The sequence below is a fragment of the Danio aesculapii genome, chromosome 11 (genome assembly GCF_903798145.1).
Source record: "Danio aesculapii chromosome 11, fDanAes4.1, whole genome shotgun sequence".
Classification (NCBI taxonomy): domain Eukaryota; kingdom Metazoa; phylum Chordata; class Actinopteri; order Cypriniformes; family Danionidae; genus Danio; species Danio aesculapii.
In genome coordinates this window covers 4159174-4181331 of record NC_079445.1, presented here as the reverse complement: position 1 = coordinate 4181331, position 22158 = coordinate 4159174, and the positions used below count along the sequence as shown (strand labels likewise).

Sequence of the window (22158 nt, the reverse complement as noted above, 5' to 3'; positions counted from 1 at the left end):
GATTTTTTTGGATTTTGTTTTTGTTTTCTCACCTGATTTCTGGAACTGCTCTTCCCCAGACTCGAACCCGGTCGTCGTCGTCGTGGTCAGCCCCTCTCTGCACCTCGAGTCCGCCAAAGTACACGAAGAGCTAACCAGACAAACTGGTTGCAGCGGGAAAGCCCTCCACACGGAGGCGAGCGGCCGGCCGGCAAGCGCCACAAGGAACGACGTCACACCGCCGCCGCAGCGTTCGCTTAAAAAAATGAAATGCAGCCGTACGTACCCCCGGGTACGTATTTCGCGGTCTCCAGAAACGTCCAAGGGACTACGTTTTCAGAATGAGCCTGGGTTGCTTTTTACACTTCCAAGGATCAGAGTCTCATATTACAAAGCACATTTTGCATGCAATAAACAGATTGTGGTAATAAAAAGAATTAGGCCCAATCCCAATTCTATCTCTGAGCCCTTTCCCTTATCCCTACCCCTCTTTTTGCGCGTTCACGCGAATTGGTAGGGGTGTCCCAATTCTATTTAGGTTGAAGGCGTAGGGCAGGGCTATTCAAGTGGCGGCCCGCGGGCCGAACCCGGCCCCCGAGGCAATTCGTTCCGGCCCTCCAAACAGTGTGACCAAGACAATAAAAAATAAATTTAGTTCAGTCGAAAAACGGCCGCTATAGTTATGAAGTGGCATGCCTCTGTTCAATACAGCACATGCTGCAGTTGAAGGCTGCACAGAGCATGAGTCACCATAAAGCGAGTGGCGCGAGCAGCTGAAAACATTTGGATATATTTGTAGAAAAGGCCTTTTGTAGAATGCACTGATATTGTTAATAGGGATGCAACGATTAGCCGATTTCACTATTAACTGCGCTTTAATTCGTCACAGTTAATTAATCGCAAAGTCTTCTCTAAGCCGCATTTCTGTTGCACGGAACGAAACGAAACTGCTGCAATTAAACAAAGTTATGCCAAGTTGCCAACTGTGCGCTAGTTTAAAGGGCCCATAGTTGACCTCTTTTTTATGATTGAATATTAATATTATGGTTCTTCTGAGTGTGCCAGTTTAGGTTCAGTTGAAAACACAATTCAGATTTTTTATTATAATGTGTTAAAAAGTGTCATGTTGGGGGCGTGTCCACAGTTCGCTGATTTATGGGTGTGTTGCTTCACATGTAGATTAGTTTCGGCTTCCCGCCACCGTAACAAGGGGGCGGGGCCATGAGCTCACCCGCTCTGCGTTTGCAACAGAGTCTGACAGGCAGACGGAGAAGGGAGCTGGAGTGAGAGGATCACCATTCAGTCGTACATGTACCACTCTGACACAGACCAAGCAGAGAGTACAAAATCATATGTGTCTTTGTACAGTTTTACAGCCAACTGTGTGCTAGTTTCAAGTGCCGAGCTTGTACACAGAAACTAATAACCACGCACACTGAATTAACTTTGACTGAGGCACCGGATGCGCCGCTCGAAGCCGCGACACGGCACACCAGACACTCTCTGTGGCGCAGCAGAAACATGAAGTGTCCCGAATCGTCGTGCCACGCATTTTTGAATTCTAAACATAGGTTTCTGCAGCGGTCCGCGGCGCCCAGCCGTCGACTTGAGTGTACCCTGATAGAAACCTATGTTTAGAATTCTAAAACGCATGCTAGTTAAGATCACAGGGAGCTTCTGGGATCGCGAGAAATGCAAACGGCTGAAGTATAAGGTAGACTCGATGAGAAGTACACATGTTTGCAAACCTACCTAAAGATATGAAAATGGCGGACGTGAATCAACAAACTGAGGATATGATGACGCGCCTGTCAATCAATATTGGTGGGCGGGGGGACCGCACTCCTACGTAAAGTTGCGGTCGGTCTGAAAACCGCTCCAAATGGTCCACCGTTTTTATGTTGTTAAATGGAAAAAAAAAACACTGGGTGTGCTTATATCACCCCAATATGACGGTCTATACACCATACATGCACATATGGCTGTCCAAACAGCTTGAAAAGTAGATTTTTTACCATAGGTGCCCTTTAAAGTTCCAAGCTTGTACACCGAGGCTAATACGCACACACACCGGATTAACTACTCTAAACATTCTTCAACATTTGAATGTTTGTAAAAAAAAAAAGTCTATTGTAAAATGCAGTGATATTATGTAGTTTCAAAATACAATATATTAACATTTTAATGTAGAAAAAGCCAACGTGGGTGTCTTAAAGAGCAAAAATACAACATATGGGCTCTTATATGCAGTTGTGTCATCACTCATGTTGCAGGTCATATCTCTCCGGCCCTTCATTTGGGATGCTTTTCATGAACCGGCCCCTATGACAAACTAATTGTATAGCCCTGAAATTTCCCAAAAAAATTCCCTGTATACATCAGCTACAACAACAGCATGGCAGCACACGGAAGTCAGGAGATGAACAAATGAGTATTTTTTTCTCATTATTACGAATTTTTACAACAAACAAGCACATGTTTTAGTACATTCAGAACCGCGTTTGTGTTTTACCGTCATGCTTTAAAAAAACTACCGCTAAAATAAAAACCGTTAAATTTCACGATCTATAATCTATAATCATAACCCCCGTATAGCAGTCCCACAACATTCTGACACTCGATGACACTGGAATACCCTGTCAGAAAATTCTAGTGGCTGGAAATGAGCTTTGTACAGTATCTGCTGTAATGTTATTGTTGATTTTGATGTGTTTACATAGATGAATATGGCCACTGTGTAAATGCACAGTACAGTTACGAGCTTATCGCCACATTATATCGTTATGATAACCTAATATATGCCTTCAGTTATTTCCTGAAGATAAATACCAACTGGAATAAATACAGCAGTCGCCATCGTCTGATCTCATTTGAAGCAAGAGCTCATGATGACATATGATGACGTTTGCTGGTGTTGTAGTGCTGTCCCATTTCATAGGAGTACATTTTGAAGCCCTTCCCCTTCACACTCTCAAGGGCCAATAGGGAAAGGAAGGGGATGGAGTTCAAAAATAGAATTGGGATTGGGCCTTAACCTTGTTTCATTCACAACATAACAGCATAATAGAGCAAGTTTCACCAAACTTACTTTGTCCATCACTCAATGTCACAGTAATGCAAACAATCAAATCAACTTTCCTCTGACGGCCATACATGGTGAATTCTTAACAAATTGCATGTATCAAAAATATGATGAATGACTTTGGCTATTTGGAGATCTGTTTCCTCACACAAAGTCCACCATGCAAATAGGAAATCCACCAATGGCACGACCTGACTCATTCTTAAATTAAATGGGAGATGAGACTCTGACTGGTATAATGCACGTTACACCTAAAACTCACTGACTTATTTCCTGTTTATCAGGGATCACCACGGTGGAATGAACCGCCAAATACTCTGGCAATTGTGTTACACTGCAGATGCCCCTCCAGCAGCAACCCAGCACTGAGAATACAACCCCCAGTGCTGTGAAACACCCACACGCTCTCACATTACGCCGAGAACTGGTTTTGTTAATTATTTTTTTCAGCAATACCCCTCAGGACGTATCCAACATGTGGTTATTGAGGCAGATGGGATATTGCTTGCATGAGTTATTACAACTTCCTGTTTCTTCACTGTTTGTTTACATCCCTCAAAATGGTCTACTACTTGTTTTCTGAAGTATTGAACATTGTATTTGGTTGCAAGTTTTGAAGAAGGCCCAATCATTTGGTGTCACTGATGTGCCTAATCCCTTTTGGTTATTATTATTAGTACTATTCCTGTCAGATTGCAGCCATCTGTGCTAAATCTGTTAAATGTATAACTTCCTGTGTGTAATAGACCGGAAATGTAAATATATTTGTGTTGTAATAGGATAGAGAAGATGTGGGTGCGAGACGGAGCTGCCTATTTTTTCGGGCCCATCTTTATTCATCCCGAGGAGACCGAGCACGAACCAACCAAGATGTTCTACAAGAAGGAAGTGTTTCTCAGTAACCTGGAAGAATCGTGCCCTATGACCTGTATCGGAGGTATTTCTGTCTGGCCTCAACGCGAAGTTTCCATCATTACAATTGCATGCCTGAGCGCTTTCAAGAATAACAGCTGTTTATATCCAAAGATGCGAATTAGACTTATGGAATATCGCATAAAACATTAACGAATAAAGCAGCGTTGCCATCCAATAAGTCAAAGACAACTAAATTGCCAGTTTCTGATGAACTGGTGGCAAATATCAAAAAGAAAAATGACATTTGCTGCAATAGGAGAAGCTAATGTGGGCCTTTTTTCTTATATAATAAATTCCTTGCACCTCAGAAGATGAAACGCAAGGAATTTTGGAGGCGTGAGATGCTCTTTGGGTGCGCAGATGCTCAAAACAGTTCTGGAGGTTATAATAATAACAATAATACAATAATAATACTGAACCACTGTGATGACAGACTTTGGCTGAGGGATTTCAGAAATGAACAACATTTTAGATGTTTTACAATGTGCTTGAAATGATGGTTGGTCTATTACCGCCCTCCCATTGTACTCATTTTTTGATCACATGATCTGTTAAATCAAAATCGCATGTATTTTTTGATGAGCCTGCTAGATTTTATGTGGTAAATGTGTTTCCATCTTAGCTTTTTTTTATTATTTATGTATTGTTTTACAACATAAACATCAGCACTATTAACAAAAGGAATATTCAGCATTAAGTAGCATCAGAGTATACCTAAAGGCTGATTCAAGTCATGTTGTAAATAAAGAAATATTTTCTATATTAAAAGGAGTTTTCGTCCCAAAAAACACCTGAAATTTATATTTTAGAAACTGCTTCAATTTCTCAACAGGATAAACTGACAATGATCAGCTCGGGTACACCTCATGTGCTTTATTCAGTGTCAAATGCTAATGATGTGAGTCTGAATGCCATTTCACATGACATTTATTGCCATACTACTGAAAGCAGTTGTAGAGAGTTCACGTCAGATCTTGAAAATAAAATAAACCACTTGAAATTGAACTGTAGAAATGTGACTCAGCTACTGACTGAAGGATATTAACTCTAAACTCGGTTATTGACAATGAAAGAACTACTATTACATACAGTGATTTGTTCATTTTCCTGATTAAATCTTTTGTGGACTGCTCTTCTTTTTCCTCAGGGAAGTGTACAGTGTCTTCTTTCAAAGATTTCCTGTCATGCCGGCCGACTGAGATGCCGGAGGAGGATGTGTTGCTGTGTGAGAGCCGCTACATGGAGAGCGAGAAGCAAATGAAGAAGTTTAAAGGGCTGAAGCGTTTCTCTCTGTCCGCCAAAGTAGTGGAAGATGAAATCTATTACTTCAGGTGTGTCACTTCATCTTCATAAGTAGCAGTAGTAGTTTCTTTACAGTTGAAGTCAAACGTATTAGCCCTCCTGTGAATTTTTGTTTTCTTTTTCAAATATTTCCCAAGTGACGTTTAACAGAACAAGAAATTGTTCACGGTATTTCCTTTAATATTTTTTCTTCTGGGGAACGTCTTATTTGTTTTATTTTGGCTAGGATAAAAACAATTTATATATATTTTAAATCATTTTAGGGTCAATATTATTAGTGTTGTGATCACCAGCGGTGTAGTCTCTGCTGGGGATTACTTGCTGTAGTTTGCTGTGATCGCCAGCGGTGTTTATTACTTCCTATAGTCCTGCCGAACTACAAATCCCAGAAGTAATTGCACCAATCACTCCTGCCACAGCTGATTGTAATTTGGACACACACACACATACACACATGAAACACATCTTGATTGATTACCTGGCCTATTTAAACCCCTTAGTTTCAAACACACATTGCTGAGTATTGTTAAGCTGTTGCATTCAATTCAAAGCGTTTTTCCTTGTTTCTTGTTTCCCGTGTTTTTGACCTTGGGCGGTTTATCGTGTTTTGATTCTTTACTGCCTGCTCTGAACTAGTGGTGGCCAGAGCGAGGCTTCATGATACACTGAAACAGTCGAAGCAAATGTGTCGAAGCTTCGAAACCCCACTCTACAGCAACACCTAGTGGTCATTCTTTATGTTTAGTACTGGAACAGCTTCAGCAAAGAAGCAGTTAAGCAAATTGAGGTATTGTAGAGTTGACGCTTCAAGTGATTTAGTGAAGCGATGAGAGTTCCTGACTAGCATACAGAGATAATGGCTTCGAACCAAGAGTGATGCAGCTATAGATGTTAGTTTTTAAATGCTCTGTTTTTGTAACGTGTTTTCTTTTAACATTAGTCTGACATCCCAATGAACATTTGTGAAAAAATATGTCTCGTTTTGGTCATAAAACAGGCTTGTTGCTAGATCAGATACGATTGCGGCCGGAAGGTAATGAGAATTATTTATATTAGTCATTACATTTCCTATATATTGTATTTTAGTAATGTCTACACCAACCCTAAAGCCAACCATCACAGTACTGTAAAAATATCTGGATTCGAACCCAAAAGCCATATGCAGCACAATAATAATGTGCACATGCACAGTCCACTAGGCTATATGAGACAGAGATTTATTCTGACCCTGTCAGTCAAATGCAGATTCGCCAGGTCTCGAAACGCTTCTGAAATGATCGATGATTTGAATCGCTATAATCACGTGACCTGTGTGTTTTGAATCACCTTAGTCACATGACCTAGGGTTTCAGATCATGCTTCAGTGCAGCGTTTCGAAACACTTGCGCTTCGGGATCTCGACACTGTGTTGAAACTAGCCATCCCTAACCTAAACCTTTTGCCTGTTTTTGGATTACGCTCTTGAACTGTCTACTGCACTGTATATTCTGCTTTTCAACTCCTTCCTGCCTGACCATTCTAAAATAAAGCTGCATTTGGAACTACCCGTCTGCACATCTACAATTCACAACAATTAGCCCTCTTAAGCAATATTTGTTTTCGATTGTCTACAGAACATACCATCATTATACAATGATATGCCTAATTACCCTAACTTGCCTAAACAACTTCGTTAATTGCACTTTAAGCTGAATACTAGTATCTTTAAAAATATCTAGTGAAATATTAATAGCTGCTGTCTGGGCTTTCCCTGCCTTTCTACACCTTCCTTTCTTCATGTGTTCAATACTTTTTTCCTGCATCATTTAATTTTATTACGCATAACTTAATTTGTAAACTAATCTGTTTAGTTTTCTTTGCATATATGGATTTCTTTGGTTGTTACCAACATCTGGGGAAAATTTTAAGTCAACAGCACCTTTAGAACTATGTTTTCTGAAGAAAATCAAAATGGTGACGTGTTCAATACTTATTTCCCCCACTGTACACTGATAATCATGTTTTTTATGTTGCAGAATGAGATCTTTTTACTGATATTTTTGGCTATATTCATCAGAAAGCTTATCGTGCCTCAGAAGGAGCCGTCTCCACTGCTGGATAAGAAGATTGAAGAGTTGGAGGCCAAGTTTGCGGACATGACGGATGAAGAGCTGGATGACTTGGGTGATGATGATGGAGACGGGTCTGATGCTCACTGTATGCCGCAGTTACAGACGCAGCTGAGCGGAGACATGGACATGCTGCATTACGCTCCACAGCAGGTCATTTGACGTTGAATGGAAATCGTTGTTTATTTGAGAGCAAAAGAAATTTTAGGTTTGGATAGACCCTTTTCACAATTCCGGGTTTCTCAGTATCGGAAGTCATCATAGTTGGTACTCTTAGAGCACAGTGAATGGGAGAGTACAACAGATAATTTTTTTACAATCCTATTTGCTTAAATAATAAAAGAAAAGCTCCATAATGGTTTTATCAAGACTTTCAGAAAAAGGAAAAAAAATGTGTGAGACTATTGTCAAATGTTAAATTTACTGTTCCATACACTCTGCTTTACTAACACAATTGCAAAAGCGGTAATTTGTTTTTTTTGTAATTTGATGCAAAGATGATACAATACATACAAGAATGCATACACTCACCGGCCACTTTATTAGGTACACCTGTCCAACTGCTCAATAACACAAATTTCTGATCAGCCAATCACACGGCAGCAACTCAATGCATTTAGGCATGTCGACATGGTGAAGACGATCTGCTGCAGTTCAAACGGAGTGTCCTAATGGGGAAGAAAGGGGATTTCATTGACTTTGAATGTGTCATGGCTGGTCTGAGTATTTCAGAAACTGCTGATCTACTGGGATTATCACACATAACCATCTCTAGGTTTTACAGAGAATGGTCCGAAAAAGAGAAAATATCCAGTGAGCGGCTGTTCTGTAGGCACAAATGCCATGGTGATGCCAAGGGAGAATGGCCAGACTGGTTCCAGCTGATAGAAAGGCAACAGTAACTCAAATAACCTTTATAACAGAGGTATTATAACCCCACAAACAAAAAAAAAGGGAAAAAAAAGCTAATTAATAAAGGAATTTAAAAAATGAAGATGGGGTAATCATGCACTCTTTTAAAAACGTTTTAAACTTGTATGAATGAAGTGCAGCTGATCACAGAAAGTTGGAACAGATCTTTTAATCCCAGTTTCTTTGCAAATCCTGTTCTGTGGACATGTTTATATACATTACTATTAGTGTTGTCACGATACCGGAATTCGATACCAATCAGTACTGAGATTTTAAAAACATCTATTTCCCACTAACATTTGAGTGCTGTTGAGCGCATTCTTAAACAGCGCTGATTCGCCATTGTGTTCACCAGAAATGACTGTGATTGGCCATGAAGGTCATCTGTTCACTGAACTCACCACTGTTTGCTGAGTGTAACTACAGACACAGGGACACTGGAGCGTTTTAAAGCCATGAAGATCAGCTAGTCTGTTTATAAGCTGACATACGAGCGATCTGCTGATGAATCGACTGATCTTCATGGCTTTAAAACGCTCCAGTATCCAGTATCTGTGATTACACTCAGTAAACAGTGGTGAGTTCGGTGAACGGATGACCTTCACGGCCAATTTGCGGGATTGGTACCGAATTTCAGTATCGTGACAACACTAGTTACTATGGTTGATAGTTGTAATGCTCCTATTAATGAATTCGGTGGGCAGATAAAACTGCACTCCTACGTCTTGCTGCGGTGGGCATCAAAACCATTGGGATTTGGATCCTATTTTAACGTCAGTACATTTTAAAAAAGAGACTTGTTGTGTTTCTATCACACTAATATGACAGTGGACACACTATACCTACACACAGTTCTGTTTAAACAGCCTTCAAAAGTTGATTTTGCATCATAGGTGCCCTTTAAACATAGCAAATGCAATACCACAACAAAAAATATTTGTAACTCTTAATGTAATCAGTCAGCTGCAGAATTATGGTGATGAATATTAGTTTATTTTTACACTATGCACCTGAAAAATCTCATTTTGCCAACAGTCTGTGCCAAAATCGATTAAGGGTCTGTCGAAGAAGGAGGGTGCGAAGAGGAAGATCAACATGAGTGGCTACATCCTCTTCAGCAGTGAGATGAGAGCCGTCATCAAGGCCCAGCACCCAGACTTCTCCTTCGGGGAGCTCAGCCGACTGGTGGGCACCGAGTGGAGGAACCTGGAGGCCACGAAGAAAGCTGAATATGAAGGTACAGTCTTGCACTACATCCCAAATGCAGGGTTCCCACGCGTTTTCAAAGTACTTGAATTTCAGACATATTGATTAAAGGCCTGGAAAGTATTTAAAAACAAACATAAGTCCTTTGGAAGTGCTTGAATTTAATTAGAAATTAAATTAGTTTATGGTGTTATTTTAACAATTGCAGGGGCGAACTGGGCATCTGACAGACCGGGTAGTTTCCCGCTGGGCTGATCATCTTCTTATGATCTGATCTGCCCATAAAACGCTTAGCAGCCTGTTTTCTTTTCTGCCTAATTAATTGACGTTGCTGTGATCTGTGTTGCCCTAAAAGTAAGATGTTTCTCGGACAGACCGGCCCATGTGACTTAATCCACAGCCCATTGGTTCTTTACAAATTTATAGATCCCTAACGAACTGTATGCTCTATTCATTCCTTGTCATTCATGTTTTTATAGGTGCACTATGTCAGAAGACAATCGCCTGTGATATCTTGTAATTTTGTTTTTGATTGTCAGCGTGATGTAGTTATGATTATATTTATATAATATAGTTATAATGATAATTATACATGATCAAACTAGTGTGCAACTTGAGGAAAACTAATATTAAATCTTTTAAATTTGGTTTTGTAGGGCCCAAATAAATATTTGTTGCATTTTTTTATCGTTTAAGTTCATTTGATTGACTATATAAAATCTTTAAGCTATGTTTTATGTTTCACTGTTGAGTTAAAACAGGTCTCTGAAAGATTACTTTTATTATTTAACTTTATTTTGTTAATCGACATTAATTATATGTGCATCAGCAGGCAGTTTTTGTTGTGTTCATTATTTAATATAGGCTCGCTCAAAACACACAGGCACACACAAGATGGACTTCCAGCGTGGATTATAATTTTATTATAATAATAAATTAATTTTTTACATTTTTAATTTGTCAACTCTCATTATTTACTTTATATGGTTTTGTGCTTTTATAGAATAAGAGTTGGTAAACATATTCAAGGGCATGCAAAGATGGGGAGCATTTTGATTGTATATAGTGGGCCGCTCTGGCCCAAATGCCAGGGCTGATTTTTTCGTCCCAGTCCAGCCCTGAACAATTGTACTGTGCTGCTTTCAAAAACAGAATGAAAAACTGAGACATTACATTTAAATCTTTTACAATAACACTGACAAATAATGCACTTTTTAGCAATATTTCAGAAACCGCATTTGAAGATCACCAGTATTGAATTCAACACATTTTATTTTTTAAATCAAAATATTAAAAACTTTCAAGAATCTAAGATGCTGATGACTGCTAAATGACTGTCTTGTGAAAAGGTTTCATAGTTTTAGCCTTAGGGTATAATCACACTATGCTATCCAAACTGTGCCCAGGCACGTTTCCCCGTTCGTTTGACTAGTGTGAGTGTTCCGAATCAGGCCCAGGTGCGCTTCAGTTGGCTGGCCCTGGCCCGGTTGGAAGAGGTGTTCGGTTGAGCTTTAACATAGTACGCTTCTAGTGTGAGTGCAAAGCGTGCCTGAGCCCGAAACTGAAGACGTGACGTCACTTTTAAGGGACTGTTTCATATAGATTTATAAATCATTCTGAAGGCTCGTACACAACGGGGCGCTTTTAGTTTGTGTTTATCGTCAGTGTTTTACGAGACATTTTTCCACATTCAAACCCAAGCGATTTTTACTGGCGTCAAGCAGAAGAGTATGCAGAATCACTCCTTGACGTTAGATGGCGCTACACAACTTTAAGCTTCTGACACCCCGCTTATAACACAGAAGAAGAGGAAGAGAAGAAGTTGACACGCTTGTTGATAAAGTTACTGATGACTCGAACAAACATGGATGGTTCAAGCAGCATCTCCAGCTCTAGCGATGAAGAAATGATTATTGTTCACCAGTGCAATAAGCAGCTCCACGTTCATATCGCCTCTGGGCATCTTCTTCAATGTGTGCTCACATTGACAGTTTTGCGCTTGAGCGCCTCCAACTGCTGTTTACTGTAATGTCAGCAGCTCCATGCACGTAAACAAAAGTGCCAATCTGATTGGAGGAGGTTTTGTGGTGTCGCATCTAAACAAAAAATGAGCATGAGGCTTTTCTTCAAAAATGACGCTTTTATGCCTGCCGTTTTGCGCGTGCACAATCACAGTGGCGGCCTTTATTTAGTCACGAGGCGTTAAACATTGACGGAAAACGCGAGCAAACATCTCAGTGTGCACAGGCCTTGAGGCCTTTCTTTAAAAATGACGCTTTTACGCTTGGCGTTTTGCGCGTAGGTGTGCACGATCACATTGGCGGCCTTTATTTAGTCACGAGGCGTTAAACGTCGACGGAAAACGCGAGCAAAAAACGTCTCGGTGTGCACAGGCCTTTACTGTTCAATGAACACAAACTGTCATAATTTATTAAAGACAAAAAATCCCTCACTGCACATCAGCTGCACATTCAGCAAACCTCCTAATACCGGCAGCACGAGGACTTTTATAATAATTTATGAACGTCAAAAGTGGTGTATCTGTTCGGCAAAATATTTGACTGCGTGTCGCTGCATCCCAAACGACTAAAACAATATAACTAAAGAAATCTCCACTGTGCTGAGCGAGAGCGCTTCTCTTCTGTTAAACTAAACAGTCGCATCATCGGTGACGTAAGCGTGCTCGGGCTCGGAAGGCAAAATGCAGTGTTGAGTGCAGGCCGTCAGGGGAGAGGGAAAGGGGGACAAGCGCGCTTCAGCACAGTTCAAGGCATCTTTACCTAGTGTGAATACGCCTTTACTTACTAAAATGCCCTTAATGGACACTAATCTGCATGATTCCGTGTCTCCTGCTTATTGATTTGTTGTTTTGTCTTGTCATTCAGAGCGAGCAGCTAAAGTGGCGGAGCAGCAGGAGCGGGACAGAGCGCACCAGGGCTCCCCCAGAGCAGGTACTCCAGCAGGGCCGCTCATGGGTGTAGTTTCTCCTCCGACCCCCATGGGGGTGGTTCCTATGGCAGGTAACCCCTCTCAGGTGTGCTGGACACTCAGAGCTGCAATGAGAAGAACAACTGCTGACACACTCATATCTCTGCTTTCTCCATCCTGTATGCAAATCACACGTTCTGTCTTTCCAAAACTCTGAGTGTGATTTCAACACATCGTACTCTCGTCATCCATCAGGGAGTTACTGCATGAACTGTACAACTTCACTAACCCCTTTTCACACATGGATGTTGTTTAAGGGATAGTTCACCCAAAAATGGATATGTGCTCATTATTTACTCACCCTTAAGTGGGTACAAACCGACAGTTGAAGTCAGAATTATTAACCCCCCCCCCTTGTATATTTTTCCCCCAGTTTCTGTTTAAAGTGACATTTAAAGGCTTGAAGGTGCAGTATGTAAGTTTGACACCCAGTGGTTAAACTAGGTATTGCACTCCTGGATTAAAACATACTCAAGCGCAGGTTGCCAGATTGAGGACCAACAGGAGCGAGTCTGACTATCAAGCCTAGAGGCTGATTTAACTCGTGTTGTAAAACTGAAAATGATCACCTCAGGTACACCTCATGTGCTTTATTCAGTGTTAAATGCTAATAATGCGAGTGTAGTGGCACACCTTTCGTGCACATCATTATGTACCACAATTTGCAGCTATTCCAACAACCAGTATTTGAAAAAACACGCGTAAGACCTAATCTTCTTTTAAAAAAGGTTTACTGAAGAAATGCAAACTAAATTATGAAGTTACAGTAGACTCGATATAGCTCGGTCAAAAAACTGTGTTGCTTCCAACGTCCATAACTGCAATCTGCCTATACGTACAAAGTAATGACATCATGACGTATTACTGTCGGAAGCAACAAATACCAAAATAAAAGTTTTTAAATTGTATTAATTATTGAATTATGCAGTTTAGATAATATAATCACTATGAATTATTTTTATATTTCAATATCTATTTTCACCGTGTTTTAACCTTTTTAATTATCATCACAAATTAATTATGCATAACTGGCTCTTACAGTGAGTTTGAATGCCATTTTACGTGACATTTATTACCATACTACTGAAAGCAGCAGCAGATAGTTCACCTCAGATCTTGAAAATAAAATTAATAGTTTGAAACTTTACAACTTTGACTCATATCAGTGATTCAGCAGATTCGTTGACTCATATCAGTGATTCAGCAGATTCGTTGGAGTGCAGTGAGTGCACTATTTTGTGCTTCTGAATGGCTGTATTTAAATTTCTGTCGTGTTTCGTCTAGTGCAAACAGCCAAATTGCTTATCACTGCAAATCTCGTCACGTAGCGTGTTGTTGTACACGGGGTTACAATGTAACCTGCTCACCTAATGTTTATGTTCGTAATATTTATATTATTTACTAATTAATAACCACCATATGTGTAAATATAATATTATAGGAAATACTGTAAAAATTCCTTGCTCTGTTAAACATTATTTGGGAAATAATTGATATTGAAAAAAAGCACAGGACGGTGAATAATTTTGACTTCAAATGTATAGGAATTTCCTTTTTAATGTTGAACACAAAAGAAGATGTTTTGAAAAATGTTAGAAACCTTCGTTGACTTTCATTGGAGGAAAAATAAGTATGGAAGTCAATGGTTACAGGTTTCTAACATGTTTCTAAATATCTTCTTTTGTTTGTGTTTGGCAGAAAAAAAAGAAACTCAAACTTGTTCGTGACAGCAAGTGAACAGTGTGTATACGATGACAGAATTTTCAGTTTCGGATGAACTATCCCTTAAACTTTTTTTTAGAAAGGCTGTTTGAAGTAATGCATTTATTTTAAGCTATTATAAGCTGAATAGAATAGTGTGTGACAAATATCTATCTGTTGACATTGCATATTTAATTACGATTACCATATTAGAGATTAAAAGAGATAAAAAAAATTACCATATACGATAACTTCATTGATGTTGATTACAAATGTTCTCATATGACCAGATTGAATAGTATATCATTATATATTATCATGCCCAAAACTCTGGCAGCATTCATTCATTCATTTTCCTTCAGCTCCAGTCCCTTTATTCATCAGAGGTCACCACAGCGGAATGAACCGCCAACTTATCCAGCATACGTCTTACACAGCCGATGCCCTTCCAGCTGAAACCCAGTACTGGGAAACACCCATACACACTCATTCACACACACACACAATACAGCCAATTTAGTTTATTCAATTCACCTATAGCGCATGTGTTTGAAATGTGGTGGAGCACCCGGAGGAAACCCACACCAACACGGGGAGAACATGCAAACTCCACACAGAAATGCCAACTGACCCAGCCGAGAAGTTTATTTAATATCACATTTGTAAATATAAAATAGAGAAATGTAGAATTTCAGATCAGAATTAAAACACTGGTGCATCCCTAAAATAATTTCAAAACTCATAAAGCTGAAGTACAGGGATGTTTATTTGAAGAACGTATTACTAAATTATTTGAAATGTTTTACATACTTATACTAATAAAAACAGTCATCAAAAAAGCTGAAAAGGTTAAAGCTAGCTGAAAAAAAAGATTAAACTAAGCAATATATTTATTAAAATAAAAAAAATAACATGAAATCATTTTAAAAAGACCAAATAAAATAATAAATACTAAAAAAATATACACTAAAATGAAGCTGAAAATATGAACGTAAAAGCCACTTACTAAAAAAGTTTTTTATCCAACTCATTCATTCAGTTTGTCCAGCAAACATTTACACAACAGCTAACAAAAGCATAGACACAGAGAAAAATAAATCAATAATAAATGTAAATAAATAAATGCTGATAATAACATAATAAAAATAATAGTTATGTTCTTTCCCCAGTGATTTCCCAGTGAGTCCAGCTGGAAGGGCGTCTGCTGTGTAAAACATATGCAGGATAAGTTGGTGGTTCATTCCACTGTGGCGACATCTGATGAATAAAGGGACTAAGCCGAAGGAAAATGAATGAATGAATGATGTGTCTGTATTTGGAGGGACTAAAACTTCAAGTATTAGTGGGGGAAACCAGAGCTTTAAGTATTAATACTTTTAAGTATTAGTCAAAATTAGTCAATTAACTATTTCCTGTCAAATATATCTCATTTAAATTATCTATGACAGGTTAACAAAACTGTAAATGAAGACTTTACCACAGTTCTTCTGCAGTGAAATGTGTTTCTAAAGGTCAGATTAAGCAGTTTCATGTTTCATTGTGAATGAAAAATCTATTAACACTCTAATAGTAGTCTTCATTTCTTTTCATAAATAGTGCATGAGCTCATTCACATAACTGCATGATTTACTGATGCATGCGTGTGTTGTTTTGTTGCCTTCCTCATTTCAAAGGCATGCTGGGTAGTTTCAGGCCACCCATGTTCACTTGTCAGGGGCCTGGCATGATTAACATGCCTCCACATCCTATGGGACTGCCTGCCTTACCCCTAAACTTCCCGTGGGGTTTGCCTGGCATGCCGTTTCATGGTAAGAAACACTTCACCGTTACACATATCCACATGCGCAGTTGCTTCTCGTCTGCCTTTTCAATCCTATGAAGAGGGGCTACCTGAACCATAGGCCCAATGAGCACAACACACTCCTCAGTTCACCCAAAGATCACCATTGAAACTATAGGAATTATCATAGAATTTGTAATGTTTATATTGTTTCTTACACCTTTTCTCAAGTCAAATTTAAAGGGATAGTTCAGACAAAAATCACTATTGAAACTATAGGAACCATCATAGAATTTGTAATGTTTATAATGGTTCTTACACCTTTTCCAAAGTCAAATTTAAAGGGATAGTTCACCCAAAAATAAAAAACACTCCTCATGTCACACAAAAATCACTATTAAAACTATCGGAACCATCATAGAAAGTCAAATTTAAAGGGATAGTTCACACAAAACTCACAATTCAAACTATACAGTAGGAACCATCATAGAATGTGTAATGTTTACTTCCTACACCTTTTCCAAAGTCAAATTTAAAGGGATAGTTTACCTATTGAAACTATAGGAACCATCATAGAATTTGCAATTTTTATAATGGTTCTTACACCTTTTCCTAAGTCAAATATAAGGGGATAGTTCACCCAAAAAATTAACACACTCATCAGTTCACTCAAAAATCACTATTGAATCTATAGGAACCATCATAGAAAGTCAAAATTTAAAGGGATAGTTCACACAAAAATAAAAAAACACTCCTCAGTTCAGACAAAAATCACTATTGAAACTATAGGAACCATCATAGAATTTGTAATGTTCATAATGGTTTATACACCTTTTCCAAAGTCAAATTTAAAGGGATTATTCACCCAAAAATAAAAAACACTCCTCAGTTCAGACAAAAATCACTATTGAAACTATAGGAACCATCATAGAATTTGTAATGTTTATAATGGTTTATACACCTTTTCTCAATTCAAATTTAAAGGGATTATTCACCCAAAAAATTAACACACCTCTCAGTTCACTCAAAAATCACCATTGAAACTATAGGAACCATCATAGAATTTGTAATGCGTATAATGGTTCTTACACCTTTTCCAAAGTCAAATTTAAAGGGATAGTTTACCAACAAAAAAAAAAACACTCCTCAGTTCAGACAAAAATCACTATTGAAACTATAGGAACCATCTTAGAATTTGTAATGTTTATGTTGGTTCTTACACCTTTTCCAAAGTCAAAATTAATGGGACAGTTCACCCAAAAATTAAAACTGGTCATCCAAGATGTAGGTGACTTGGTTATTGATATAATGGCAGTGAATAGTGACAAGTTTTTTAGATTAAAAATAAAAAATAAATGTTTCTAAATCAATAGCCGTGGCTCCTGATGATACACTGAGGTCTTGTGAAGCGAATCATTGTTTTGTCTTAGAAACTGAACATTATTTACAATATTACAGGTCATAGATTACACCATAAGCTACTGTCATAAGCTATGTATCTACATAGAGAAACAGAAGGATCTCCCTCAGTGTGTTATGTGCATTGTGTGCTTGTCCTTCATTCACAGGTATGAATGGCATGGCTCCAGGTTCAACAGGAAGTGCTTACGGGACTCAGGTAAAGCTCATTTTAAAGAGTTTTCATATTTATGCTTTTATTTAACTTGTTAAATGATTAATTAACAAGTTAATTTGGACATTTGTTAATTTGGAAACCCACATTAACATGGGGAGAACACGCAAACTTCACACAGACATGCCAACTGGCCCAACCGAGACTCGAACCAGCGACTTTCTTGCTGTGAGGCGACAGTGCTAATCACTAAGCCACCGTGTCGCCCGAATTCTATACTATAATGTAGTATGATTAGCGTCTGATATAATGTGATGTGGTGTGTATATGGAGTGTGTGTAAATCTGTGTGTTCCTGCAGATGGGTGGGATGAACTCAGGCCAGCAGGCTCCTCCACCGTACCCAGGACAGGGTCAGGTTGGTCAGCCAGCTCACCAACAGCCCTCCACCCCCATGTTTGTGGCTCCTCCACCCAAACCCCAGCGGCTGCTGCATTCAGAGGCCTACCTGAAGTATATAGAAGGACTCAGCGCTGACTCCACTACTGTCAGCAAGTGGGACCAAACACTCTCTGGTACGTGAGATGGAAGAATTGCATTGATTTTGAAATGCTTATCTTTATGCTTATGATGGCAAAGATTCATTTTTAGCATCATTACTCCAGCCTTCAGTGTCACATGATCCTTCAGAATCATTCCTATTGGTTGATTTAATGCTCAAGAAACATTTCACAATGTTTACTGGCATTTACTCAACAATATTAGAAAACAATAATGATATATTGGATTATGGTAACGGATGCTAATAAAACTACACTAGAAATAGCTACAGCGTTTTCTTTTTGCAATACAATTAACATTAATACAGCAAATAACATACATACTTTTAAGACATACAAGTACACAAAACATACATAGTGCCAGTATCACAATTCACATACTCATTAACACTAAAAGTACTTCAATTAAAGATTTTAAAGTCCTACCATCAACTAATTTTTTCAAAATATGTACACAAACTTCATTTATTTATAATAATAATAATACAAAATATAATACAGAATGGATGAACAGATAGATAGATGGATGATAAGATATTACCATGGATGGATGGATAGATAGATATTACCATAGATGGATGGATAGATAGATATTACCATAGATGGATGGATGGAAGGATGGATGGATAGAAAGATATTACCATAGATGGATGGATAGATATTACCATAGATGGATGATGGAAGAATGGATGGATAGATGGATAGATAGAAAGATATTACAATGGATAGATGGATGGAAGGATGGATAGAAAGATATTACCATAGATGGATGGATAGATATTACCATAGATGAATGATGGATGGATGGATAGATGGATAGATAGAAAGATATTACCATGGATAGATGGATAGATAGATATTACCATAGATGGATGGATGAAAGGATGGATAGAAAGATATTACCATAGATGGATGAATCAATATTATCATAGATGAATGATGGATGGATAGATGGATAGATAGAAAGATATTACCATGGATAGATGGATAGATATTACCATAGATAGATGGATGGATGAAAGGGTAGATGGATAGATGGATGGATGGATGGATAGATAGAAAGAAATTACCCTGGATGGATGGATAGATAGATATTACCATAGATGGATGGATGGAAGGATGGATAGAAAGATATTTCCATAGATGGATGGATAGATATTACCATAGATGAATGATGGAAGGATGGATGGATAGATGGATAGATAGAAAGATATTACCATGGATAGATGGATAGATAGATATTACCATAGATGGATGGATGAAAGGATGGATGGAAAGATATTACCATAGATGGATGAATCAATATTATCATAGATGAATGATGGATGGATAGATGGATAAATAGAAAGATATTACCATGGATAGATGGATAGATATTACCATAGATGGATGGATGAAAGGATAGATGGATGGATGGATAGAAAGATATTACCCTGGATGGATGGATGGATGGATGGATGGATGGATAGATAGATAGATATTACCATAGATGGATGGATGGAAGGATGGATAGAAAGATATTTCCATAGATGAATGGATAGATATTACCATAGATGAATGATGGAAGGATGGATGGATAGATGGATAGATAGAAAGATATTACCATGGATAGATGGATAGATATTACCATAGATGGATGGATGAAAGGATGAATGGATAGATGGATGGATGAATAGAAAGATATTACCCTGGATGGATGGATGGATGGATGGATGGATTGATTGATAGATATTACCATAGATGGATGATGGAAGGATGGATGGATAGAAAGATATTACCATGGATAGATGGATAGATATTACCATAGATGGATGGATGAAAGGATGGATGGATAGATGGATGGATGGAAAGAAAGATATTATCATGGATGGATGGAAAGATATTAGCATGGATGGATGGATGGATGGAAAAATATTACCATGAATGGATGGATGGATAGATAGATGGATGGATAGTACCATAGATGGTTGGGTGGAAAGATTTTAACATGGATGGATGGATGGAAATATATTAGCATGGATGGATGGATGGAAAAATATTACCATGAATGGATGGATGGATGGATGGAAAGATATTACCATGGATGGATGGATGGATGGATAGATATTTCCATAAATAGATAAATGGATGGATGGATAAAATATTATTTGGATGGATAAAATATTACCATGTATGGATGGATGTGTGGATATTACCATAGATGGATAGATAATCATTTTTATATACATTATTCACTCTTCTAATCCTAAAAGCTACACTTAATAAATAGTGAAACGTCACCTGTGTGTGTTTGACTGCAGCTCGCAGGAAAGATTTACGGCTGACGAAAGAGCAGGAGAGTCGTCTGCCGTCTCATTGGCTGAAGAGTAAAGGAGCTCATAAGACCATGGCGGACGCTCTGTGGCGACTGCGAGACCTGATGCTGCGAGACACACTAAACATCCAACACACCTACAACCTCCACAACATCTGAAGCATTCCCCCCCGACGAGCCCCTCTGTAGTGTTCTCATGTTGTGATTGGATAACGTTCTGTCTAGGGTTTTGTAATGCTCTATTTCGTCTGTTGGCTTTGTTAGTGTCGATGTTTCTTGATAGCACTTTCAATTGGCTGATTTTGTATGTTGGCTATTAAATGTTCTTAGACCAATTTAAACATTTTCATAAAATGTTTGACCGTAATGTTTGTGCGTTGTACTTTGTGACGGGATTTGTTGTGAAAGAATGTACGAGATGGCCGTTTTTTTGGTCTTGGTCTTGGTTCATAAAGTGGTATATGACACAAAGTTATAAGCCTATTTTTCATATCATCTCTGTTGTTTCAGCTATAATCATTTTGGAATGGACGCCATCTGTCTGTTGTTTCAATAAACTAACAGTGACAGAATTGTTTTTTTGTGTCTTTTATTGTTTATCGTTTGTGAAATGTATCATGTTATATATATACAGTTGAAATTATTAGCTCTCTTGTGAAAGTTTTATTCTTTTTCAAGTATTTCCTATGTATTCCCCATTTTCTTTTCCCCAAATATTATTTTTTTTCCAAAATGTTTCCCCTAATATATTTGTCTTTTTTTAATAAAATAATAATTACGGATATTTTTCAAACTGCTAACGTAAATATGATTAGCCGGCTTAAGAATATTTTTTAGATTGTCCACTAAATTGCCCAATTAACATATTTCGCCTTTAACATAATTAACGTACACTCACGGCCACTTTATTAGGTACACCTTACTAGTACTGGGATGGACTCCCTTTTGCCTTCAGAACTGCCTTAATCCTTAGTGGCATAGATTCAACAAGGTACTGGAAATACTCCTCAGAGATTTTGGTCCATATTGACATGATAGCATCACACAATTGCTGCAGATTTGTCGGCTGCACATCCATGATGCGAATCTCCCGTTCCATCACATCCCAAAGGGGCTCTATCAGATTGAGATCTAGTGACTGTGGAGGCCATTTGAGTACAGTGAACTCATTGTCATGTTCAAGAAACCAGTCTGAGATGATTTGCACTTTATGACATGGCGTGTTATCCTGCTGGAAGTAGCCATCAGAAGATGGGTACACTGTGGTCATAAAAGGATAGACATGGTCAGCAACAATACTCAGGTAGACTGTGGCATTGACATGATGCTCAGTTGGTAATATTGGGCCCAAAGTGTGCCAAGAAAATATCCCCCATACAGTTACACCACTACCACCAGCCTGAACCATTGATACGAAGCAGGATGGATTCATGCTTTTGATGCCAAATTCTGACCCTACCGTCCAAATATCGCATCAGAAATTGAGACTCATCAGACCGGGCAACGTTTCTCCAATCTTCTATTGTCCAATTTTCGTGAGCCTGTGTGAATTGTAGACTCAGTTTCCTGTTCTTAGCTGACAGGAGTGGCACCCGGTGTGGTCTTCTGCTGCTGTAGCTCATCCTCCTCAAGGTTGGATGTGTTGTGTGTTCAGAGATGCTCTTCTGCAGACCTCGGTTGTAACTAGTGGTTATTTGAGTTACTGTTACCTTTCTGTTGCAGCAGATCATCTTGACCAT

At 38.5% G+C, this 22158-nt stretch overlaps 1 protein-coding gene across 2 annotated transcripts in view; it reads left to right on the top strand.

Annotated features, from left to right (window-relative positions):
- The window catches only part of pbrm1 (polybromo 1), a 53255-nt gene extending 32281 nt beyond the window's left edge, over nt 1–20974 (top strand). Inside the window, exons 22-30 of one of the 2 annotated variants that reach the window (XM_056467722.1) lie at nt 3841–3998; nt 5124–5307; nt 7335–7539; nt 9334–9535; nt 12390–12455; nt 15867–16001; nt 17542–17591; nt 17907–18120; nt 20406–20974. In XM_056467722.1, the coding sequence (XP_056323697.1) occupies nt 3841–3998; nt 5124–5307; nt 7335–7539; nt 9334–9535; nt 12390–12455; nt 15867–16001; nt 17542–17591; nt 17907–18120; nt 20406–20578 (1387 nt within the window). In that variant the 3' untranslated portion in view covers nt 20579–20974. The remainder of the gene's footprint in view (nt 1–3840; nt 3999–5123; nt 5308–7334; nt 7540–9333; nt 9536–12389; nt 12456–15866; nt 16002–17541; nt 17592–17906; nt 18121–20405) is intronic. The other variant, XM_056467721.1, reaches the window with a different exon arrangement.
- Nucleotides 20975–22158: the final 1184 nt, after the last annotated feature.